Raw genomic sequence first — 21,275 nt, forward strand, 5'->3', positions numbered from 1 at the left:
AGGGAGAGAGCAATGGCTGTAGAAAACTCTTTTCTACGACTAAAATTGTAAAGGGAGTTTAGCTTCTGTTTTCCCCATATTCATCTATGATGATTTCACATAACTAAGCAGTTTGCTATACTGATATCAAATATGAATGCCCAACCTGCTCATATATTATATCGTATATTATCATCATAATCTGATCAGATTATATTACTATGTAATCTTGAAGTTAAATGTGTTTGTGCATGACCGTCAGTGCAAAGAAGAAGGGGAGGACAGAGCAGCAAGAAGCAGGTGAGTAAATGGGCAGATAATGAAGTTTGTGTGAAGACTGTAATGAAACAATCAAACAGTCATCTCAAATGCATGTGTAAGTTAGGTTGAGAAATGGTAATAATTTGATGCTAAGCTGTATCATTTGGAACATAAATACTTCATGAATACTTCAAAGAGTAAGGTGTGCTGCCGACAGAAAGTACATTGTGTGGGTTTGATCCTTTTTCTGGTTTGGTGCTGAAACTTCTTAGAAGACTCTTCTATTTCCTTGTTCTACCCAAACCAGTTGTGGCAGATAACTTGTCCGCCCTGAGTTTGTTTTTTTCAGTCTCAGTCTTTCCTCCCGACTTAATTTGTGTGCATTCATTTGTTTTTCAGGTTTGGTGCTGAAACCTCTTGTAAGACTATTTTCCGTGTATTCTTCTTTCCTTTTTCTTTCCCAACCATTTGTGCCAGATAACTGGCATGCCTTTAGTCTGATCTTTTAGTCTCAGTTCTTCCTCCTTAGCTAGTTCCCTTTGCCTCTGCTTTTTAAGCCCTCATCAGAGCCATCAGATAGTCTCTCACTACCTGTTCTGTCAGTCTACAGTCTTGCTTATACTGTTTGCTCGGTCTTGCCACTGCTGCCATGGAATATGGAATGCACAAAGTGCCAAAATGACTTAAATAAATACATAATTTAAATAATGAATTAAATGTGTTGTTAATTAATTCAAATAGGTATTGTAACTCCCTCCAAGTTGAAAAACAGACACAATGTGTTTTTGATTTTTACTGGCATTTATTGGACACAGGTGCTACCAACGATGCCGTGAGAACTGTATAAACCCAAGGCAAACAAATCAATAATCCTAAATCAACATTATCTCCTAAAAATGACAAAAGAGGAAAAAAGATACAAAAAACATTGGGTCACAGACCCAGCCCTGTGACAGTAAGGAGACCTATTGCTAATGCTTTGGGTTCCAAGTTTTGCTCGTAGCTGGTAACTAGCTTTAACATATAAGTGAGAGCTAGAGAGATGTTGGAAGGCTGTGCCAGCACTACTTCATTCTTTCTGACATGACACAAATCAGTGATTCAGATTTAGTACACTTTATCTGAAATAGAGCAAAAGTTCAAACTGTTCTGATAATGCAGGGGTGATGTTTTGATTACTAAAGTTTCTGCTTTTTCTCATTTGTTCTCATCGCATTGTTTCTCCACACAAAGTGTCATTTAACTTATCTATCCATGAACCAAATAACACACAATGACTCATTAAACTGCAGGAATCTCTTAAAGACGTAAAAACCTGTATGACCTCTAATTTCCTGCTTCTAAATTCAGATACAACTATCTATTGTACTTAGCCATGTGGTTTATAACCTGATGTTTATTCTTGATGGGATTATTTTGGTCTCTAGTAACACTGTGAGGAATCTTGGAGTCAGTTTTGACCAGGATATGTCCGTCAATCTGTATATTAAACAAATGTGTAGAACTGTTTTCTTCCAGATCTCTAATATTATTTCTCCCATGCTGGATTCTCTTTGTTGGCTTCCTTTTAAATCCAGAATCAAATTCAAAGTTCTTCTCCTCATGCATACATACAAGATCTTGGATAATCAGGCCCCATCTTATCTCAGTAACCTCATAGCACTGTAAGATCCCAGTAGAGCACTTTGCTGTCAGACTGCTGGTTTACTTGTGGTTCCTAGGATAGTAGTACAATGGGAGGCAGAGCCTTCAGCACTCAGGCACAGGTTCTGTGAAACCAGCTCCTAGTTTAGATTTGGGACTCAGACTCTCTACTTTTAAGATTAGGTGTAAAACCTTTCTTTTTGACAGAACATTTAGTGGCTATGGGCACTGGGCTAGATCAGGTGACCGTGAATCCTTCCTTAGTTATGATTCAGTGGGGGCTTTCCATGATGCACTGATCTTTTTTCACTCAGGATGTTTGTAGACACCACATAAGTTATTTTTGATCTGTAGCTCCATTTCACAGCGTGTCTTTACCGGACCTTGGCTGCGGGTTTCCCTTCAGCCATTGAGGAATAATGTGTGAACTGTGTTGAGGTGCTTCCCTATATCTTGCTCTGGTGTAAACTGTGGACATTATTTAGTGGGAGCACAGAGACACTTTTTCACTTTTACCTTTTGCCCTCACTGAGTAACCATGCGTGTAGACCAGGAAGGGGACCAAGAAAGCGTATCATGTTTGTGTAATCTATTTGTAAGTTGCATATTAAATATTTTTCAGACTTTGGTCTTTTTCATTATGTAATTGAGCAGTTGTATCAATTGATAATTAAATCACTATAATGAAACAATCAGACAGTCATCTCGAATGAGATGTTTAAGTTACATTGTGAAATGCTAATATTTTGGTGTTGAGTTGTATCATTTGGAACATGAATAACACATTGTCAGCATTCATGCTTCACAAAGTAAGGTGTGCTGCCAACATTTTTTGGCTTCAATTGCTCTTCCAGTTTGGTGCCAAAACTTCTTAGAAGACTATTTTCCGTGTATTATTCTTTCCTTTTTCTTTCCCAACCAGTTGTGCCGGATAACTGGTGTAACCGGTTTCTGCTTCATCCCGCTGCAACAGTTCGGCCCAAACAGACTCCTCGACTCTGCGTTGTGTTGTGTTTTTAAAAAAGACAAGGAGTCTCTTATCGATCGTTGCCACTTTATTGCCTGAATGGAAACAATGGTGTATTATCAGTGCACAGGCTCGCCACACACCACTCCGCACAGCACACTACGGCAGAACACCTCGTTAGCATTCCGCTTTAGCATACAGTTTTACACAATAATAAACAAATGAAAAGTACATAAAACTGATGTTGGACATGTGTCCACTAAGCACTTATTAGACTCGGTGCTCGTCAGCTAATCAAACATGTTTTACGTGGCTGTACTACTTGGCTATATCGTGTGCGGAACAATACAACTCACCTCTCGTATGGCTACGGCAGACTGGCAGCGATTACTGCAGCCAGCCTCACCTAACCAGCCGCACCGAGAGGCTTAGCTAGTTCCCTTAAAAAGCCCTCATCAGGGCCATCCGATAGTCTCTCACTACCTGTTCTGTCAGTCTACAGTCTTGCTTATACTGTTTGCTCGGTCTTGCCACTGCTGCCATGGTATATGTAGTGCACACCACATAAGTTATTTTTGATCTGTAGCTCTATTTCACAGCGTGTCAAAGTAGTGCCAAAATGACTTAAAAAAATACATAATTTAAATAATGAATTAAATGTGTTGTTAATTAATTAAAATAGGTTTTGTAGCTCCCGCTAAGTTGAAAAACAAACACAATGTGTTTTTGATTTTTACTGGCATTTATTGGACACAGGTGCTACCAACGATGCCGTGAGAACTGTATAAACAACATAAAATAATCAATTTTCACAGTAAGTTGTTCTTAATGAAAACACATCTTGCAGTGCACACTCTTTACCCACAGGTGGAAAACTTCGTTGCATGTGTCTCCAAATCTGTACCAGGCACCAACTAAGAAAGGAAAGCATGCTGCCCTCTACCGAGTGTGGCGTGTAACTGAAAATACTGTCAACCCAAACAACAGACTGAACATTGGTTCCACCCTGGAAACATTCTGTAAAACCTTTAAATGTGAGTTTTTAAAACCAACAATGTATACATTACAATCTGATTTATTAAAAATAAAGTATCTTAACTTATTTATTGCAACTTAAAACCATGAAATTATCTTAAACTGCATAACTGCTGGTGACAGCAGCCACAGGTATTAATAAATTAATTACATAAATAAATAATTAAATAACAATTAATGTCATTGAAAATCTTTAAAAAAAAATTTATCATTTCAAATTTTAATTTATAATCACATTTAATGAATTCATTATCTGTTTCATTAAATAATTATTAATTTATTAATTCTTTAATGGTGTATTTCAGGGGTATTCAACTAAAATTTAAAGAGTTCCAGCTGGAGAAAATTTCTTGAAGCAAACATCACAATGTCTAATCACATAAACAGTGTGATAAATGTATCAAAAACATTTTCATTATATGTAGTATATAAAAAAATATTCTGTTCACGCAACATAGAACTAAACATATATGTTTGACTAGTGACATGTTAAATGCGCACATTAAAAATTTTAAAGTAGAGGTCCTTTTCAAAATAACAGAAAATAAGAAAATGATGCATTTTGAAATAAACTAACTACAGAAAAATTACATAAATGGAGGAAAAGCTTGTATTTCCCCTTTTGTGTTTTATTAGGCGATCAACCGACTGCATGTGGAGAACTCCAGCATTTACTCATTAAATGCTCTATTTTCACTTTCCATGTTTCTTTTTTTGCACAACCATATTTTTTCCTGATTTTTCGCTCCCTTTCTTCAATTCACTGTTTTTCTATTTTCTTTTTCTCCACTTTCTCCAGTGCTATCGTCTGTATTTCTCCCTTTTTTTTCTACATTGCTGTCTTTCTTCTTCTTTCTACTCTTTTCACATGTAACTCTACGCTGTCAGGGCTGCAGAGTCCAAGTGTTTAGCACCCGGAATGCACAAATTTAATTGACTGAGTGGCTGAACTTGTATCCAATTTGCCTGTGTTTCTTCAGCCAGAGAGCCGCTACCGTAAAGAGCAGAAAAACTGCACCAATTAAAATAGAAGCGCCCATCAGGTTTTAAATCTGTTTTGGTTGTGGGTCCATGTCTGTATGGGACAGCTTGTGGGTCTGGACTCAGACTCACAGTGTTAGTGACCTCTGATGTATTCAATTAATTCTTTTAGCACTCTAAATGAATTAATTATATTGGTCAACCTCAGTCATCAAACTCAGGGGGTTAATCGAGGTTAATGCTGATTAAGTCAAAACCATTGTTTTGCCCTGGTGGCCATTCTTCTAGTGGGCATTTCTCAGTACCAAGTAGGCCAAGTGGCCCACTATAAAACCATTCTATACACTTTTACCAGATGTGTTTTCTGCTGTATGCAACCTTTTATGATTTGTTATTGTGGACCTGAGAGACCTCTTGTGGACACTTTGGAGTACTGCTGATAACGCAATCCAAAAACACAAACAATATTCTTTTGTATCAATCTATAATACTTCAAATTTAAAAAGTTAAATTATGCCTTACAATACACCCATACTCACCAGACACAGCACCGAAGTCAAGTTTCTCCAAATCTGACAGAAAAACAAATTCAGTCAGGGAAATAATTATTTGATCTCCTGCTGAATTTGCACTCTAATATTTTGGCAGCATCATTTCAATGCTGAGAGACAGAATATCAACCAAAAAAAAGGGGGGGGGAGAACCACATTATATAAAATTTATGGATTGATTGGGATTTCATTGAGTGAAGTAACTATTTGATCCCCTACAACCCAGCCAGAGCTCTAGAAACCTTCCAGCCTCACCACCATCAGAGCCAGAGACAAGAGTGTAGACCTGCACAAGGCGGGAAGCGGCTACAAGACCCTCGGCAAAAAGCTTGGTGAGGAGACCGCTGTTGGTGCGATTATTCAGAAATGGAAGAAATATAAAATGACCATCAAACACCCTCAGTCTGGAGCACGATGCAAGATTTTACCTCATGATGTGAGGATGACTATGAGAAAGATGTGGTCAGCTGAGACTGGAGAAACACTTGGATGAGTGATGAAACATTTCTCTCACTGAAACATCCAGATGAACAGAATCAACCTTTTGGGCTCCATAAGGGTAAGAACTTGTGCTCTGGAAAAAGGATATTGGATGGATCATTAATAGTTTTATGAGCCTCGTGAACAACTTTTTTTTTTTTTTCAGTTTCATAGATAAATGAACTGACCCCTAGGGCCAGTCATTTGGATGTAATTTGCTTTTAAGGATTTTTCTTTCATAGTCTCTCTCCATTAAAATGAAAATACCATAAAAGTGTCTGTTGTTTTTTCATTGTCCTTGCATAACCAAAGTGCATTTGAGCTTCAGGGCACAAACTGATGGGCGGACATTCTCCTTGAGGATTTTCTGAGAGCAGAATTCATCGACCCATCACTTAGAGCAAATCATCCTTGGGGATCATTCAGATGGGTTTTTTGTTTTTGTTTTGCAAATTTAAAATGAGCCTTCATCTTCTTTTTGGTCAGTAGTGGTTTTCTCCTTAAACTCTCCCATGGATGCCATTTTTGCCCAGTCTTTTTTTTTTATTGTTGAATCATAAACTCTGACTATAAATGAGACAAGTGAGGCCTGCACTTCTTTAGATTTTGCTCTGTGTTGTTTTTTAAGGGTTTTTTCTTTTTTTTGGTATCAACTTGGATGAGTTGTTGGAGTAATTTCAGTAGGCCAGCCATTCCTGGAATTGACTGTTCTTCCAGGAATAACTGGGTGACATGATGCTTTCTTCCAGAACCAATAAGAATAGAAAGATAGATTTACATCACACCTGACAGCATATTTAACATATTTTGACTATCAGCAAAACAAGAAGTGCTAGATTGAGCAGTTAAAGAGAAAGTGGGTTACCATCAGAAAGTGATATACTAAAAAATAAATTACTAACTAAACTTGTTGAAAGGAAAGTGTTCAAAGACATTCCAGACTTTTAACAATTTCCCGTATCTAAATAGGGTAGTCAAGTATCATATATGTCAGTCAGTAATGACTCAAGAAAGTTACCTGAAAAAAGTTCAAACATTTGCTTTGAAGGGTTTGGTAAATCCTTTTCTGTCTATGTAGGATCTCTGAGCTCTGTGTGGTGTTCTTGGTTAGCTGATATCATAAATGAGCCATTTACTTGAATTAAACTGAGAAATTACATTGACAAAAATCCTCGGGTACCTTTTAAATGTACAGTAACTGATGCTGTTCTTTCTAAATGAAGTTTCTCCCTTTCCACCACACCCTTAGTCACCCTAAGCTGTGACATGTGTTGTTTGTCAGTGGTGGAGATTTTAGTTGCCATACTTTCTCATACATGTTTTCTTTTTAATAAAACAATCGCTTCTGCTACTAACACAGCATTTTTTTAAACTATGCCAATTTAATGCTTCTAACTTTGTTGATGGCCAGAATATTTGTAATATGATGATAGTCAGGTGAGATCTAAATTTTAACATATTTTATTTATTGTGTAATTAGAAGTTGTAAATATCAACTTCTTGTTTCCACAGTTTTTTTTTGGGGGGGGGGGGGGGGGGGGGGCTGCTGGTCTTTGGTTTGCTCCTATACACAACACCACAGAATCAACAACAACAAAGGTTACTAAAATAAAAAAAACAAAACAACTGTTAACATTTATTTGTTTTCTACTGTGATATCATTCATATTAATATCACCATGTTTCAGTGAGCCTGCTGTGACTGTGCACCTAACACAAGTCCACAGCTCTGGAGACACCGCTGAGAGCTGAGTGAACATTAAATGCATTCACACTCTGTATAGATGGAAGTATGCAAATTTTCAGACGATGTTTGCAGCACTGCATCCCAGCCTGACCGCAAAGATTTATCATGTGTGTTTCGATAAATAAATATTTGTTAACAGGATGAGTTACCCTCCAGTGAATTTGAAGATAACTTTATATTAATGTCACTTCCATCCCTTTTTCCTAGGGCGAGAAGCAGGGTACACCCTGGACAGGTCGCCAGTCTGTTACAGGGCTAACACACTCACATTAGAATCACTACCCTAACGTGCATGTTTCTGGATTTTGGGGAGGAACCCACGCAGACACGGGGAAAACACGCACAGCCGACACTGAAACTCTCCACCCTGGACCTTCTTGCTAGAAGGTGGATGGTGCCAGCACACAGCACCACCTGCTGCCCCTGCTGAACTTGGATCTAAATTGATGCTTAACGAAACTGTGAGATTTGCTGCTGCCAGCAGAGGGCGTGCTCGTGCCACTTTTCGTACTCGCTTGAATCCAGTGGCGCACTGAATGGCACGGCTGTAAAGAGGCAGGGCTGGGAGGCAGAGACACACGACACAGGTCTGCTCGGCAGAGGAGGAGGACTCAGTTCATAGCCAGCCTGCGGTGGAAATAAACGCTGCGTGTCCTACTCTAAACCGCAGTTTTGTATCGGTGGCTAGTCGCGTTGAAGAAACAGAAAGGTAAAGACTGCAGCAGCCGCTCAGACGGGAATATTTCCACAAGACTGCGCAGAAGAAGAAGACGATTACTGTGAGTTTGATGCGTCACACCAAAGATTCGTACAGACGAAAACAAAATGACAGTAGCCACCGACACAGATGTTCACCCAACATCTTTTACAACCTTGTGGACATTGTGTCTCACAGCGTCAGTTCTCAGGTGTTGTCACGACAGGTGAACAACTGCAGGTGTGCGAGTCAGCCAGCTGCTCCGTTTGTTGTCTGATAAAGAGGTGGAGGTGTCATTTCTCTGAATAACTCAGTTTAAAAAAAGAAAGAAAAGATATGTTCTGCCGAAAGAGTCATAATTTTAGATCTTCTTAACATATTCATGCTAAGTTCACGTGTGACATCAGGTGAATTCCATCCTTCACTCTGAATGTAAATCTTGTTGATTTTATTTAGATGAGTGCTGCTCTACAGTTCTGTCTTCCTTTATATATATTTTATAGCTGTTTTCTATTAAATGAAGTTTCCCCCCCTCATGTATCTGCACATGTGAGCCTGGGCTTGCACATTTACAGAGAAACAGACAGTTTGATGGGAAATGAGGCAAGCATAGTTGGAAGTTGTGCAACTGAGGATGGAGCAAGGAAAGTGTGGTTCGAAATGTGATGACAGTTAATGGGTGAAGTGATCTTTTTAACTTCCTGTGTGTGTTTTGAGAGCCTGGTGAACGACAATTAGATTTCCACATTTCATGGCCTGGCACGTGGATACACTTCTCAGGAACCTTTCCTGCATTTGACATGCAAAACACCAAATTTCTCTCTGTACGTGCTGGCCCGCGCCTCAGCATCTGTCACGTTCTCACTGCTCTTTCTACAGCGAGGTGCTACATTTCTCTGCTGGTATTTGGCAGCTGAGCTCCTCACAGACAGCCCCTTTCATCCCGATGCGCCTCCACACCAAAGGCCTGAGCTGCGACCACTGTGAAACAGTTTTAAGAGTCCAAAAGAAGAAGAGCCACAACCTGTAGGCTGCTTTAGATACTGTTTAGTTGCGGCTCAGCTAACGAGTTTCTTTTTTACGTGATATATGATTGACTTCACTGAGTTTTGCTTTGTTGCTGTGAATAATCACATGGAAAGCATAAGAGTGCAGTTTTCTCTCGGTTATGAGGAGCAGTTGATGATAAATTCCTCCTTTTGGAAATGCTTCTGGTGTTATTCACGTTGTGGTTCATAAAGCAACAAATGCTGCTCAAATATCTTCTCATTGTTCCTTGAGATATTGCAGAAATTAGACGCTAATTTGAATAATCAGTCAAATCTGACTAGCTCCAAGCCGGCCTATACTACAAAGACAAAGCATCTATATATAAATGTGTAATCTCTTCATTAACTTCCTGTTCCTGCTTCATTTGACTGGGAGACAGGTGGGGTTTGTCCAGGCTGACCAGCTTGCCGCAGGATTTTTGACAGGAAAATGGCTCATGCAAATCCCCTGCTCTCTCCTTGGGAGTAACACCTGTGCTCCTGTCCTGTGCTGCCTGCTGCCTTTGCACTGAAAAGAGTGAAAAGCATTTGTGCATTACATAATGTTTTCCATTTGAGTGGCAGCAGAAGTGCCTCAGCACCGCGAAGCCCAAACTGTCAACACAAATCATATTTGATGATTCTGTGACTTTCTGCAGTTTTGTGTCTTTCCCTGGAGTTTTACCGGATTCTTTCTTACTTCAGTAATTAAACAGAGGTACTTGTTTGCAGAGGGGCCTCACAGGGCGCTCATACAGCTTTTTTTTTCCCAAATATATGAGCACCCTGTGTAAAAAGGTAGCACAATTACCAGCTGTAGGGTTTTTAAGTTCAGTCTTGTGATTTATGGGTCAAAGAGCACTGTGTGTACTGTGATCGTACTGTACCATGGGATTCGAGTAGTGATATGACCAAAATAACAGGCATATGAGACTCATTAAGACAGTTACATAAGTCAGTGGTCTGAACATTAGCTTGCAGCGCTCTCATTCCAGATAATGGTTTGAGTGACCAGTGTGCCACATTCAACATGTTCAGATTAGAGAAAAAAAAAGTCTCACTGTGTTGTGAAAATGAAATCTGGTACCTGGTAATGTTTGTGTGTGTTCAGTGCGACCTCTCCTCCCACTACAGCCATTCTAGCTCTTCTCTCTGAGGATCCTCCCTCACTATTGTCTGCAGTCTGTTTTGAAGCTGTCTAACATGCTGCGCTCCAGTTGCAACGAGCTGAAAGCATAACGGGAGTGTTTGCTTTCTTTCTGGAGTTTGTCATCTTGGGTTATCCGACGCCATGTCAGCCTTTTCTTGCTTCTGCTCAATGCTCCGCTGTAGCGAAATCCAAGCTAATTCCTGCTTTGTTGCTTGTGAAGTACTGAAGTAAGTGTAGTGAAGAGCAGTATTCTGCCCTTCAGCTCCTCATGGGGTTAAAACTGCTTTGTAGTTTTTCTACTGTACAGTAGAAAAACTACAAAGCAAAGTTTCTGTTTGGAAATTTATTTACTTTTTTTTTTTATTGGTTGGTCTTTTTGGTTAATCAATTGCTAAATTAACAATTTAATACACTGGGTCAAAGTGACCAAATACCAGAGCTGAAGTATCTTTAGTATAGTCTGGCTGTACATGTTTGAGGCAGATAATGGTATCATTTGAGAGTCTAAATATCCGACATGCACTAAGTTTCCGGGTTTAAAAAGTCTCCTTGGTTGTGAAGTTAACACGGACAGAGAAAATGAGCTAAATGGTATCCATCTATAATACAGATGACGGTGAATAAAACAATGTATGTCCTTCAAACAAGCCAGTCAGACACACTCGAGTCATATTTGGAGGTTTAGGCTCCATACGTCTGTCCAGCATGACCTCCTGAGCAGAGTGTGGGCTCGCCCTCTCTTTCTGTTCTGTTTTATTGTCCTCATTCACTGGCCAGGCTCCACTCGTGTCAGCACATACCACATAGGCCTGCTACTGACGGCCACCAGCGGCAGTGAGAACATTAAATCTAGAGTCTCTTATCTATTTTTGTGCCACACCCTTTAAACTTTGTGAGTTATAAGCAAAGAGGTAATCATCTCCCCAGGTGACTTGTTAGATACAGGAACTAAGAAAGAGGAAAAACCGCAAAGAGAATATGCGATAGGAACAGAAAAGTTCAAATTTATTAAATATGTTCAGGTTTGTCTGGCAGACCACAGCATCAAAAGTGTTTAGTTTAGTTTTTCTCTTCTCATACAAAGTGAAATAAGTCAAACTGATAGTTAAAGGGACACATCATCAATTGTACCATCTGATCATTTATTTTAGGCATGGAGCCCTAAAAAAGGCGTCTGTAGATCTCTTCACTTGCATTTCATGACAGTTCAGCTACATTCACATGTTGTTTGCCGAATGGAAAGAAAACCTCACAATATTCAAAGCGTTAATGTGTTATCTCCAGATCGTCACCCTCATCCTTGTTGCTCTTTTAGTTAAACCACTTAAATAGCCTTGAATTAGCTTCTTTTGTGCAACCCTCCATTTAAATTGATCGAAGTGTTGGATCTTATTTGGATATAAATGTGATGCATGTGTTTATTTTAAGCATGTTAGTGTTTTTTTGCTGTTTCCCCACTAAGTCAGTGGTTTGAAGTTCAGCGTGTTGTAATTATTGCTTGAAGAACGATGAAAAGATGCTGCTGAGTGGCAGCCGTTCTAGTGATGAAAAGCCAGGATGTCACAGCTTCTGCGACCAACTCAAACTTACTACAAACTTAAAATGACTTTCTAACCTCATACTTATAAATACAGAGACAATCTTTAAAAGAACGTCAGCGATCATCGCCGCGATGGTGTCTTCATGTACTTTGCAGCAGATGCAGAACTTCCCGGTATTATCGTTTTGATCTTAATGACCTCCAAACGGGAATTCCCATCTCTGTGGGCGAGCGGCACGTCAACACCAGCTTTTGAAAGAGTGGAAAAAAAAGGAGACCTGCAGACATAATTGGCTCATAGTTCTTCTACACTGCATAACCATTAGTGGTTGTGTTGGCCGGTTGGAGGCTGCTGGCAGAGCGATCCGTTGGCAGCATCGCAGGAATTCCGATTATTTGGAGGTTGTGATGTTTTGTTGTTGTTGTTTTGGGCCGGCTGAGTCCCCTGTGGCCCCCTCCCACTCTCATGCCCTGATAATGACGAGGTTTGCGGAGGCCCACTTGGGGGACACTAGAGCGCCAGAGCGAGATGGCAGGAAGTAGAAATGAGTTGAGAGGATGGAGACGGTCGTCAAAGTATAAATCTTCTATTTTTTTTTTTTAATTCATTCATTTATTTATTTTTTTAGTAACCTGTGACTTCAGGTCAATAAAGGCCTGGCCATATACTCCCCTTTTAATCATGTGATAGTCTACTTCAGAGAAGTACATCATTTATGGATTCTCAGAAGTAGAGCATTTACGTTTGTGATATGCATAGGTAATAAAACGGCTTCTCTCGGCTTAAAGGGAAATATGAGGACCTTTGGACTACAGTGCAGGCTTTAGTAAAACTGACATGGGCAAGTCTGTCTCCTATTGTTTCTGTTCCATATGGTAGCGATATCCATGGGCCTTGACGTTGGGAGCAGAGGCTCGCTGTGGTTAGTTATCACTGGTAGTTAAGCATAATAAGCCTGCTGTAGTACGTTCTGTACAGCCGCGCTGTACTGTACCGTCCCATCGGAGCAGCGTCTCTGCTTCTGTGTCTTTAAAGAACATTGTCTCTGTTTTCTGTCCATTAACTCATCTCTATGTTTCTCCCCACCTCCCCCATGCCCTCAGCCGAATCATGTGACACACTGGACACAGAGGGTGACCTCCTCCTCACAGCTTCTCATGCGGAGTGGAGCTAGAACGAGACGCTCTCTGAATTACAAATAGACCGAATCTTCTCCCTGGGTTTCCTCTTGCTCAAGTTATCTTATATAATGAAATGGAGACATTTTTTGTGACTTTATTACCACAGATTTATCTCTTCTCTCAAGAAAAGGGGGTTTACATAGAATAAAACTTGATATAACTCCCGACTACACGTTTACAAGACAGCTTTTCAGAATCTCTGCCTCTCGCTGTCCTCCATCTTTTGTCCTACGTCCCTCGCCCCGTGTAGCTTGTTTCTTCTGTTCATGTTGCATTTCAAAGGTAAGGCCACTCTGTAGGTGTAATCCCACCCGCCTTCTTTTCTGCTTTATTTCTTGTCATCAAAAGGTCAAACACCATGCTAATATGCAACACCACAGAATAAAATGTAGGTTTAGAGATGAACGCATGGTCAGGGGAACATCACTGTGCCCACATGCACACTGCCGAGCTCACTGAAACATGTTTTTTTTTAGGATTCAGAAGGATGCTGTGTTCAGTACACGCTGTACGCTCCGTCTTGTGTGATTGATGGTAGCTGCTTTCAGTGAAGGGAGCTCCCATTTTTTACACTTGTGTCAGGGCTCTCCTTGCAGCATGAAGATGTTAAAACAGATCGGTGTTTGTTATTTTGTAATCCAAACAAGCTCTTCTGGTAACTTTATCAGTGTAACCCTCATGAATAGACCTCAGTGTTCAGTGTTTACTTTCCATCAACATCTAATACATTATGCACATGTTTACTATAGACTGTATCTAAAAGATGGCCATAGCCACTATGGCTTTCTTCGTTGGGTAGTGGAGTGCTGTTTTTAAAACGTCAGCACATTTTATCAATCAGTCCTGGTTGTTTTGAACCCCAGGTGACCATGTTTTAACAGGAGACTGCAGTGCTCAGTTATCAGCTAATGTTAGCAAGTTCCACCTATAGACTGTATTGTGGTGCATCACACAGCCATCAATACCTGTACTTGCAAATTAGTGTAAAGACATCAAAAACATTTTTAAAAAGAGTAAAAAAATTGGAGAGCCCACTTTCTGATGTGCTGTTAATATAAATAACAGCACATTAAGCCATATTAGTTTTAGATATTCACCTTGAAAATGCTCCAAAAGGCACCAACACCACAAACTCTGGAGATCCAGGTCAGTATTGTCACAGTTTTTTTGTACCAGCTGATTATTTTAAGATGGAAGTTTAATTTCAATCGACTTGTTTTCAGAGATGGTGGCTTTCAGCCTGGAGGTTGCCCCTTCATGGTAACATACAGGCTTAATATCAGTAATTAACCGAAATATTTTCTTTCAGCTTGACCTGTGTCTTTTCATTTAGCCACGCTTTTTGGCCACTTTTGCCATCAAAAGTCACGTAGCCTACCTGTATCTTACTCCAGCCTGTCGGCCATCTTTGTGGGCTGCCGTTTTAGTCTGATTTCATCATGTAGCCTTCCTGCTGCACACATACGCAAACACTTGGAAAGCTCTGCAGTGCTGCATAGTGCCTGGTGTTCAGGGACAAACACTACTCTGAAGCAGCATCACAGCTTTTACATCTGAGCAAAGATGAAAAGAAACGTACCTCCAGAGAACGTCGTAAAATATGGAACACAACGTGCCAAAAACAGGTCAAAATGATACCTGGCTTCTTTTATAATGGCTTCTTCTGTTGTGTGTGTGTGTGTGTGTGTGTGTGTGTGTGTGTGTGTGTGTGTGTGTGTGTGTGGCTGTGCATTGGACCAGAAAACCTATATGTATCTATACATGCTAAACTGTAGTTCTTCCTTGCTGTTATGGTCTTTGTCTGCCTTACTGTATCAAGATGGGGGAAACAAAGTCCTTAGGTAATCACACTGACACACCAAAAGAGCACTGGTATCAAAAGTATAATGATCACTGCCCCACATGACAGATGCATACAGACAATGAGCCTTTTCTCTGTGTATTTATTGGGAATATTGAGTATATATTTTTTGAATGCCCTACATCCCGAGTTTCTGTGAAGGATGAGAGCATTTAAGTTGATGAAGCTGATCCCCTTCAGGCTGACTAAGCTGGCTCCCCGTGCATCTTCTTGATTGTATCCACCCAAATCCAGATCTCGGTGCTTATCTAACATCTGAGTTGTGGGATTGCATGGGTCATGAAAGCCCAGCAGCCCAGTCCTTGAAGCTCAGCATTGCTGCTCTGCTATTGATTTTCCATTATGTCTCCAATCTGCAGCAGTAATCCAATAGTATCCGGGGACTGAAGCAGAGCAAAAGGAACCCATATGTGATATCTCTGGAGATGGAGACTGTGGGAGCCTTGTTGACTGAATACCTCACAGCCTTGAAGTCATAGTCAGATGGTTTTGAAAAAGATTGTGATCCAGATTGTCCTAATTTTAGCCTAGCTATTCTACTGAAGGGCACTGGTAGATATAGATCATTTTGAAGAGAGTATAATTTCCGTAGCATGGTTAATGATGTGTTGATTGATCTGCCTGACCACTGCCTTTATTATTACTACTGGTTTTCCCGCTGGGATCATTGAGGGAATATTAGCACAGCTACTTTGAGTTTTTGACAGCTTAGATTTATTCAATCTGCATAATCATCATACCAGACAGCCCACGTCTGCTCTCTGCAACATATTTTCCTTTCAAGGACTGCCTTGGCTGCAGAGTGGCTATTTGACTTCCACAGGGGCAGAATGGCAGCCTTGGCAATAACCCCGAAGCCGCGGAGGAGATACGGCATGAGAGCCAGTGTTTGATCTGCACTCAAGTGTGTTTGTTTGAAGGGTGGTAGAGTTTCTGACAAGGCTGTAGGGACGAGTGGGAATGGAGTTGTTTACGTACAGTGAGGCTCAGGGAGAGATGAGAGGTAAATGCAAAGTTTTAGAAAGAAAACCAAAAACAAAAAAAGCTTCACAAGAAGGGAAGGACACGGTGCTCGAAAAGTAACGTTTCATAATGAAGTTGTGGTAAGTCAGGGAAAAAGTTTAATGTTTTACTAAATGGCTTTAATGTCTGCGTTTAGTTTATCAAGTTGTTGAAAGCTGATCCTGGAATGACATTTCCTGCATTGCTTAGGAATTTTCTTCAGGTCATTGCAAAGTCTTATCGTAACATAGACTATCTTTGACCTTACTTGCTTTTTCACAAAGGCATCGAAATATCAACTCCCTATGCACACGCCTGTGTGAGTTTTCCATTCAGACTCAGGCTTTCATGTACTAAGTTTCCTTTTTATTGACCCGTTGGATCACTTTCCCCATTTGGTTCTCGCCCAAGACCACAAATATCCACATCCACTGTCTACCAGAGGCATTGATTTAACAAAGCTGCGTTTTTGTGTTGGCGAGGTCGTCTAATGTAATTGTGAAACACGAGGTATTGTGTTACACGTGTAAAGTGTACTCTTGTTTTCCTCGTTAGAGTCTTGTGTGAGTGGCATTTACCATGGGATGGGAGTGTTTGACAGCGGTGAGACGCTCCTGATTAGGATCCTCCGTTCATTTTTACCGACCATCTGTCTGCCTCTCTTTTGTTGAGAGGTGAACAAGAGACCTGCTGTTGTTCACTGCAGCTGCGGGCCTCTCGTGGATTGTTCTCGAAGCAGTCTGTTAGAGTACCAGCTGGGTTGTGGGGTCAGGTGAGGGAGAGGTGGCTGGAGCGCGAGAGAGAGAGCGAAAGAGAGGTCCGCACAATTCATTTTGACACTGACACTCAGGCCGGTGCTGAGCTGAGAGCCAGACAGGCCTGCCTACGGGCTTATTAACATTCCTCAGGCTCAGGGCACATAGTGTAAAGGCTCAGGTGGATCAACACCTCATTACACTGACTGACGAGGCTCGAGATCAATAACAGGATTTTATGACAGACGTGAGCTTTACAAAAAACAGGAGCTCGCACAAAAAACCATATTGGGTTTGTTGTGTGAGCGAATGTGCTCGTGTCCTTTTCGTAAGGAAGGAAATTGTTTTTAAGGTGATATAAAAGCTATGAATGATTCACAGAGGCAGAATAAGACCAAGTAAGCCTCTAGCCAGGATGGTCTCTGTGGTCTGTGCTATTGTCTCTTATGTGTTTATAGCAACAGAGAAGCTGGTGTGCAGATTAGGAGCCAGTCTGGAGATAAGAGCTGAGTGTCTGCTACACTCTCAATATCTGAATCTCTGCGTGTGAGCGTATTTTCGTCCAAGTGCACCTTACTCCATTTGGAGACTATTTCCAACAAAGGTGCAACATATTGCGAGGATTTTACTTTGCAAGAACCAAACACAAACAAGACTTTTTCAATTAGTGTTCCACTGCATGGCGATGATGTGATGATGATGTGACAGCTGGTCACAAAACAGGTGACTGCAGGGCATGAGGGCAGCAAGACATTGTGCGATACTCAAAGCTCCAGTAACAGCAGGCGCATTTATATGCAGGTGATGTGGTGACTGCAGCCTTGCGAGAGCTTGTCAAAGTCCAACTTTTGCAAGTGCTCTTACTCCTCACTTCTTCTCAGTGTGTCCTGAGGCAACATTTAAATGACTTACGCCACTCTGTCTCATTTTCTCTGGGAGTGTTAGTGGAGAAAAACAGACACATTTTAAGGAGGAGTGGAAAATTCATGGAGAGCATACGTAGAAACAAGACAGACTGGTGCTTTGTGGCTCAGGGAGGACTTGGATGAGCTGTAAGCCGGGCAGTGACACGCTGTGCAGCTCCACTCCTTTATGAGGTGTTGTTCTGCACGTACAAAGTCTTGAATATGGAGGCAATATGAAAACAGAGAAGCCGGCGATTAGATTAAAGTGTAACAAGATTTCTGTATCTGCACGCTGTGATTTGTGAGGTGTTGAAGTGACAGGCAGGAAAGGACTGTTTCTCCAACACGGCACTCGAGCAGAACTCTGATGTTTATTACAAAACACAGATGTACATCTCATGAGTCAGGAGTGACTATCAGAGTTAAAGTGCCTTTTTTATCAGGTGGAGATTAGCAGAATCAGCAAGATTCACTTACTTTAATGCAATGTCAGTGCCTTTTTAAAAATATTTTATAGTAACTTACTGGGCACCCGTTCTCTTACAGAAGGTCCTGTGACAACTCCTGATGATTGCTCAGCCTGACAATCAAGAGCTGCTGCCCTGATTGCTGCTCGTCAGGCACAGCTTTTCATTAAGCAAGGTATGCTTTTGACTGCTCAGTAAATTTTAGAGTGATACGACAATTGACAAGAATTACGGTGTTATAGTTTGTTGCCTGAATGACTTTGTGTCACTTTTAGATGTCTACGGCCACAGAAAATGGGACAGGAGGGAATCGGAGCTCAGAGAAAACCTACAAGAAGGTAAAGGAGTGTGTTTGGTAACATTTTCATGTTATGATGAATATGAGCACGATCCCTTAACATTTAATGCTGCTGTTTAGAGTCAGCTTTTGCTTCTGAGCCACTCGAGTCCCTTAACTCCTTCTGCAGCACATTATGTCGTGACCCTCCCACAGCCAGCTGCCAGCAGTCAGTCAAGTGCTGGGTACATTTGTTTTCTTTCTTGTACTGTAGACGTCACTCCTTATGGAAACATCTCTCTCTTTTCTTTTTTTTAAGATTCACCCATAATGCATTTCTTTATACTAGCTACCTCTGTTCAGGTTTGGGGAAATATGTTTTAGAGGTGTCATGCAATAAAAACACAAACTGGATTTGTGTCCAAGTCTGCAAGTGCAGTTGGATGTGTTTGTGTGGAAATTCTCATATTTCAAATCAAATCAAAGGGTAAACAAGGGAGCAAGTGTGCCACGGCTAGACTAATGTGATATTTTCTTTTCGAATTTCCCATCCAGACCACATCCTCGGCGTTAAAGGGAGCCATTCAGCTTGGTATTGGCTATACAGTGGGAAACCTCACCTCCAAGCCTGACAGAGATGTTCTTATGCAAGACTTCTATGTGGTGGAGAGTGTCTTTCTGCCCAGGTCAGTGATCCCACACGCACATCCACAGTGTTACATTCACAGAAACACTCTCTCAGCATATGTGTTTTTGTGCGTTGAAGGTTTGCGTCCTTGTCGCGTAAGCTCAAGGTTATTTATCTGCAGGACTTGGTGAATAGGAGAGCTGCTTCGTAAAAACAGACTGTGTGTAGGTTGGCTGTGAATGAATGAATGGGAAGTGAGTGAAGGGCACGCTTCGCCTGGACGGCCTCCGCAAATATTATATGTTTGGATCTCGAATGAAAAACATTAAAAGCTGTTATTAATCCCGCTCGGTGGAAACTACATGCGCTCGAAATCCACTCCAAAGAAAATGTGGTACCACCTCAAACTGCCAGCGTCATCAATTATCAACAGTTTTGCTAGTCTAAGTCATGACGCAGGGATAAAACTATTCTAGTGGATTATCTTGCCAAGAACTGTGGAATCAGCTTACTGTGTGCCTCTTAACTGCCACAGAGCAAAACGTACGGCGGCGCGCCGCTGAGCTATCTTCAAAATTACATCATCAGCTCAAAGAAATGCTTTATATAATCTAAAGCAGGACGAGGAATTCATCGAAAGTGTTGCCTTATGTCCACACATATGGTTTATTAACACACAGCTGATGCTGCGGCACATACTTTATCAGTTTTTGTTTTCTTTTAGAGCTGTAGAGGAACTACAAAAACAAATTAAATCAGGAGCAGCTGAGCAAAAGATGTCTATTAGTTGCTGTTTGTCCATCCCAGTGTAAATACATCCAAGGTCATTCAATGTTGTGTTTAACCCTTGGACGTCAGGAGGAGAATTACAGTCCTATCAGGATGTACTTTGTGGTTTACCTTAGAGATGCTGCACCAGGATATGCAAACTGGGCATGGTTTATGCAAACCTCCTTCTGGCACGCACACCAGTCCTGCTCCTCAGCAACAGCCAAACAAAGCTCTTGTTGTGTTTGACTGATAAAGGCCCTGATGACTTTCAAGACTTTGATGAAAACTCCACATCTCTCGCTGAGACCAGTGTTGCCAACTTAGCGACTTTGTTGCTATATTTAGCGAGTTTTCAGACCCCTTAAAAACAGACGTGAAAGCGCGTATCGCTTTTACTCTCAACAAGCAGCGGGTGCTGTAACGCAGTCAGTTCTTCTTTTACTCTTTTACTCTTATGCTGTTTTGTGGATCACAAGGTTTAAAACTACTTATAAACACACACACAAAGTAACTCCACCAGAGTGCCTATTTCGGGTCACTTTTGCCGGTCCAAGCCCGGGTAAAGAAGCAGGGCTGGAATTGTGACATTAAAAAAAACAATAATTGCTAAAAGAAATTTAATTTGTAGTTCTAAATAAACTCTAAGTGCATTTAGGACGGTTTTTACTCACTTTATGTCTCTTCCACGATGTTATTTCTCTCTCCAACAACATAGGTTACAATTTAGATTAGCATGACCAATTATGCAAATTAAGCGATGACATCATTTAGCGACTTCTAGCGACTTTTAGGACAACCAATAGCGATTTTCCTTACTGAGGAGTTGGCAACACTAGCTGAGGCTCTGAAGCGCAAAATGACGAGCGACAATTGGTTTAAAATGAGGCTTGTTTCATCCAGCCCAAGTTTGAATTAAAATGAAAGTGGTGGCAGTCTCCAGGGCCACCTTTTTCACAGGGGGAGAAAGAATCTAGGCCATGTTGTTAGGAAGAAAATAAAATTACACAAGACAGAACAAACAGAGTGTAATGAGTGAGGGGAGAAAATGAATGTCTTACATCTTTATTCTGACATAACAGTTTCCTATTTTATTCTTTCTGCTTTCCCTCAGCATTTATCTTCTGTTCTGTAATAGCACACAAACCCTTCTCTTTCCTCCCACCGCAGGACTACCCTGAACAAGTGACTAAACGATGGAAACGGAGATGTCGCTTTGACTCCCACACGCTTAATTTTCAGTTTGTCTCACACCTTTCCGCAGACTCACGCAGACACAGAGAGGGAGATGAATCCCTGATTAGACTGAAATTTTTCCGGGCGCTTGTGTTGCTTAATGTTTTTTTTCTTTTAAGTAGACTCTCAATCAGT

General features: G+C 40.9%; 1 protein-coding gene across 3 annotated transcripts in view; it reads left to right on the top strand.

Annotated features, from left to right (window-relative positions):
- The first annotated feature begins 8,128 nt into the window (after positions 1 to 8,128).
- The window catches only part of pip5k1bb (phosphatidylinositol-4-phosphate 5-kinase, type I, beta b), a 31,487-nt gene continuing 18,340 nt past the window's right edge, over positions 8,129 to 21,275 (top strand). The window contains exons 1-4 of one of the 3 annotated variants that reach the window (XM_026186922.1): positions 8,129 to 8,423; positions 18,311 to 18,406; positions 18,507 to 18,569; positions 19,064 to 19,194. In XM_026186922.1, coding sequence (XP_026042707.1) covers positions 18,507 to 18,569; positions 19,064 to 19,194 — 194 coding nt within the window. In that variant the 5' untranslated portion in view covers positions 8,129 to 8,423; positions 18,311 to 18,406. Of the gene's footprint in view, positions 8,424 to 17,419; positions 17,661 to 18,310; positions 18,407 to 18,506; positions 18,570 to 19,063; positions 19,195 to 21,275 lie in introns of those variants that run through there. The other 2 variants (XM_026186923.1, XM_026186924.1) reach the window with 2 other exon arrangements.

This window comes from Astatotilapia calliptera, chromosome 12 (genome assembly GCF_900246225.1).
Source record: "Astatotilapia calliptera chromosome 12, fAstCal1.2, whole genome shotgun sequence".
Classification (NCBI taxonomy): Eukaryota; Metazoa; Chordata; class Actinopteri; order Cichliformes; family Cichlidae; genus Astatotilapia; species Astatotilapia calliptera.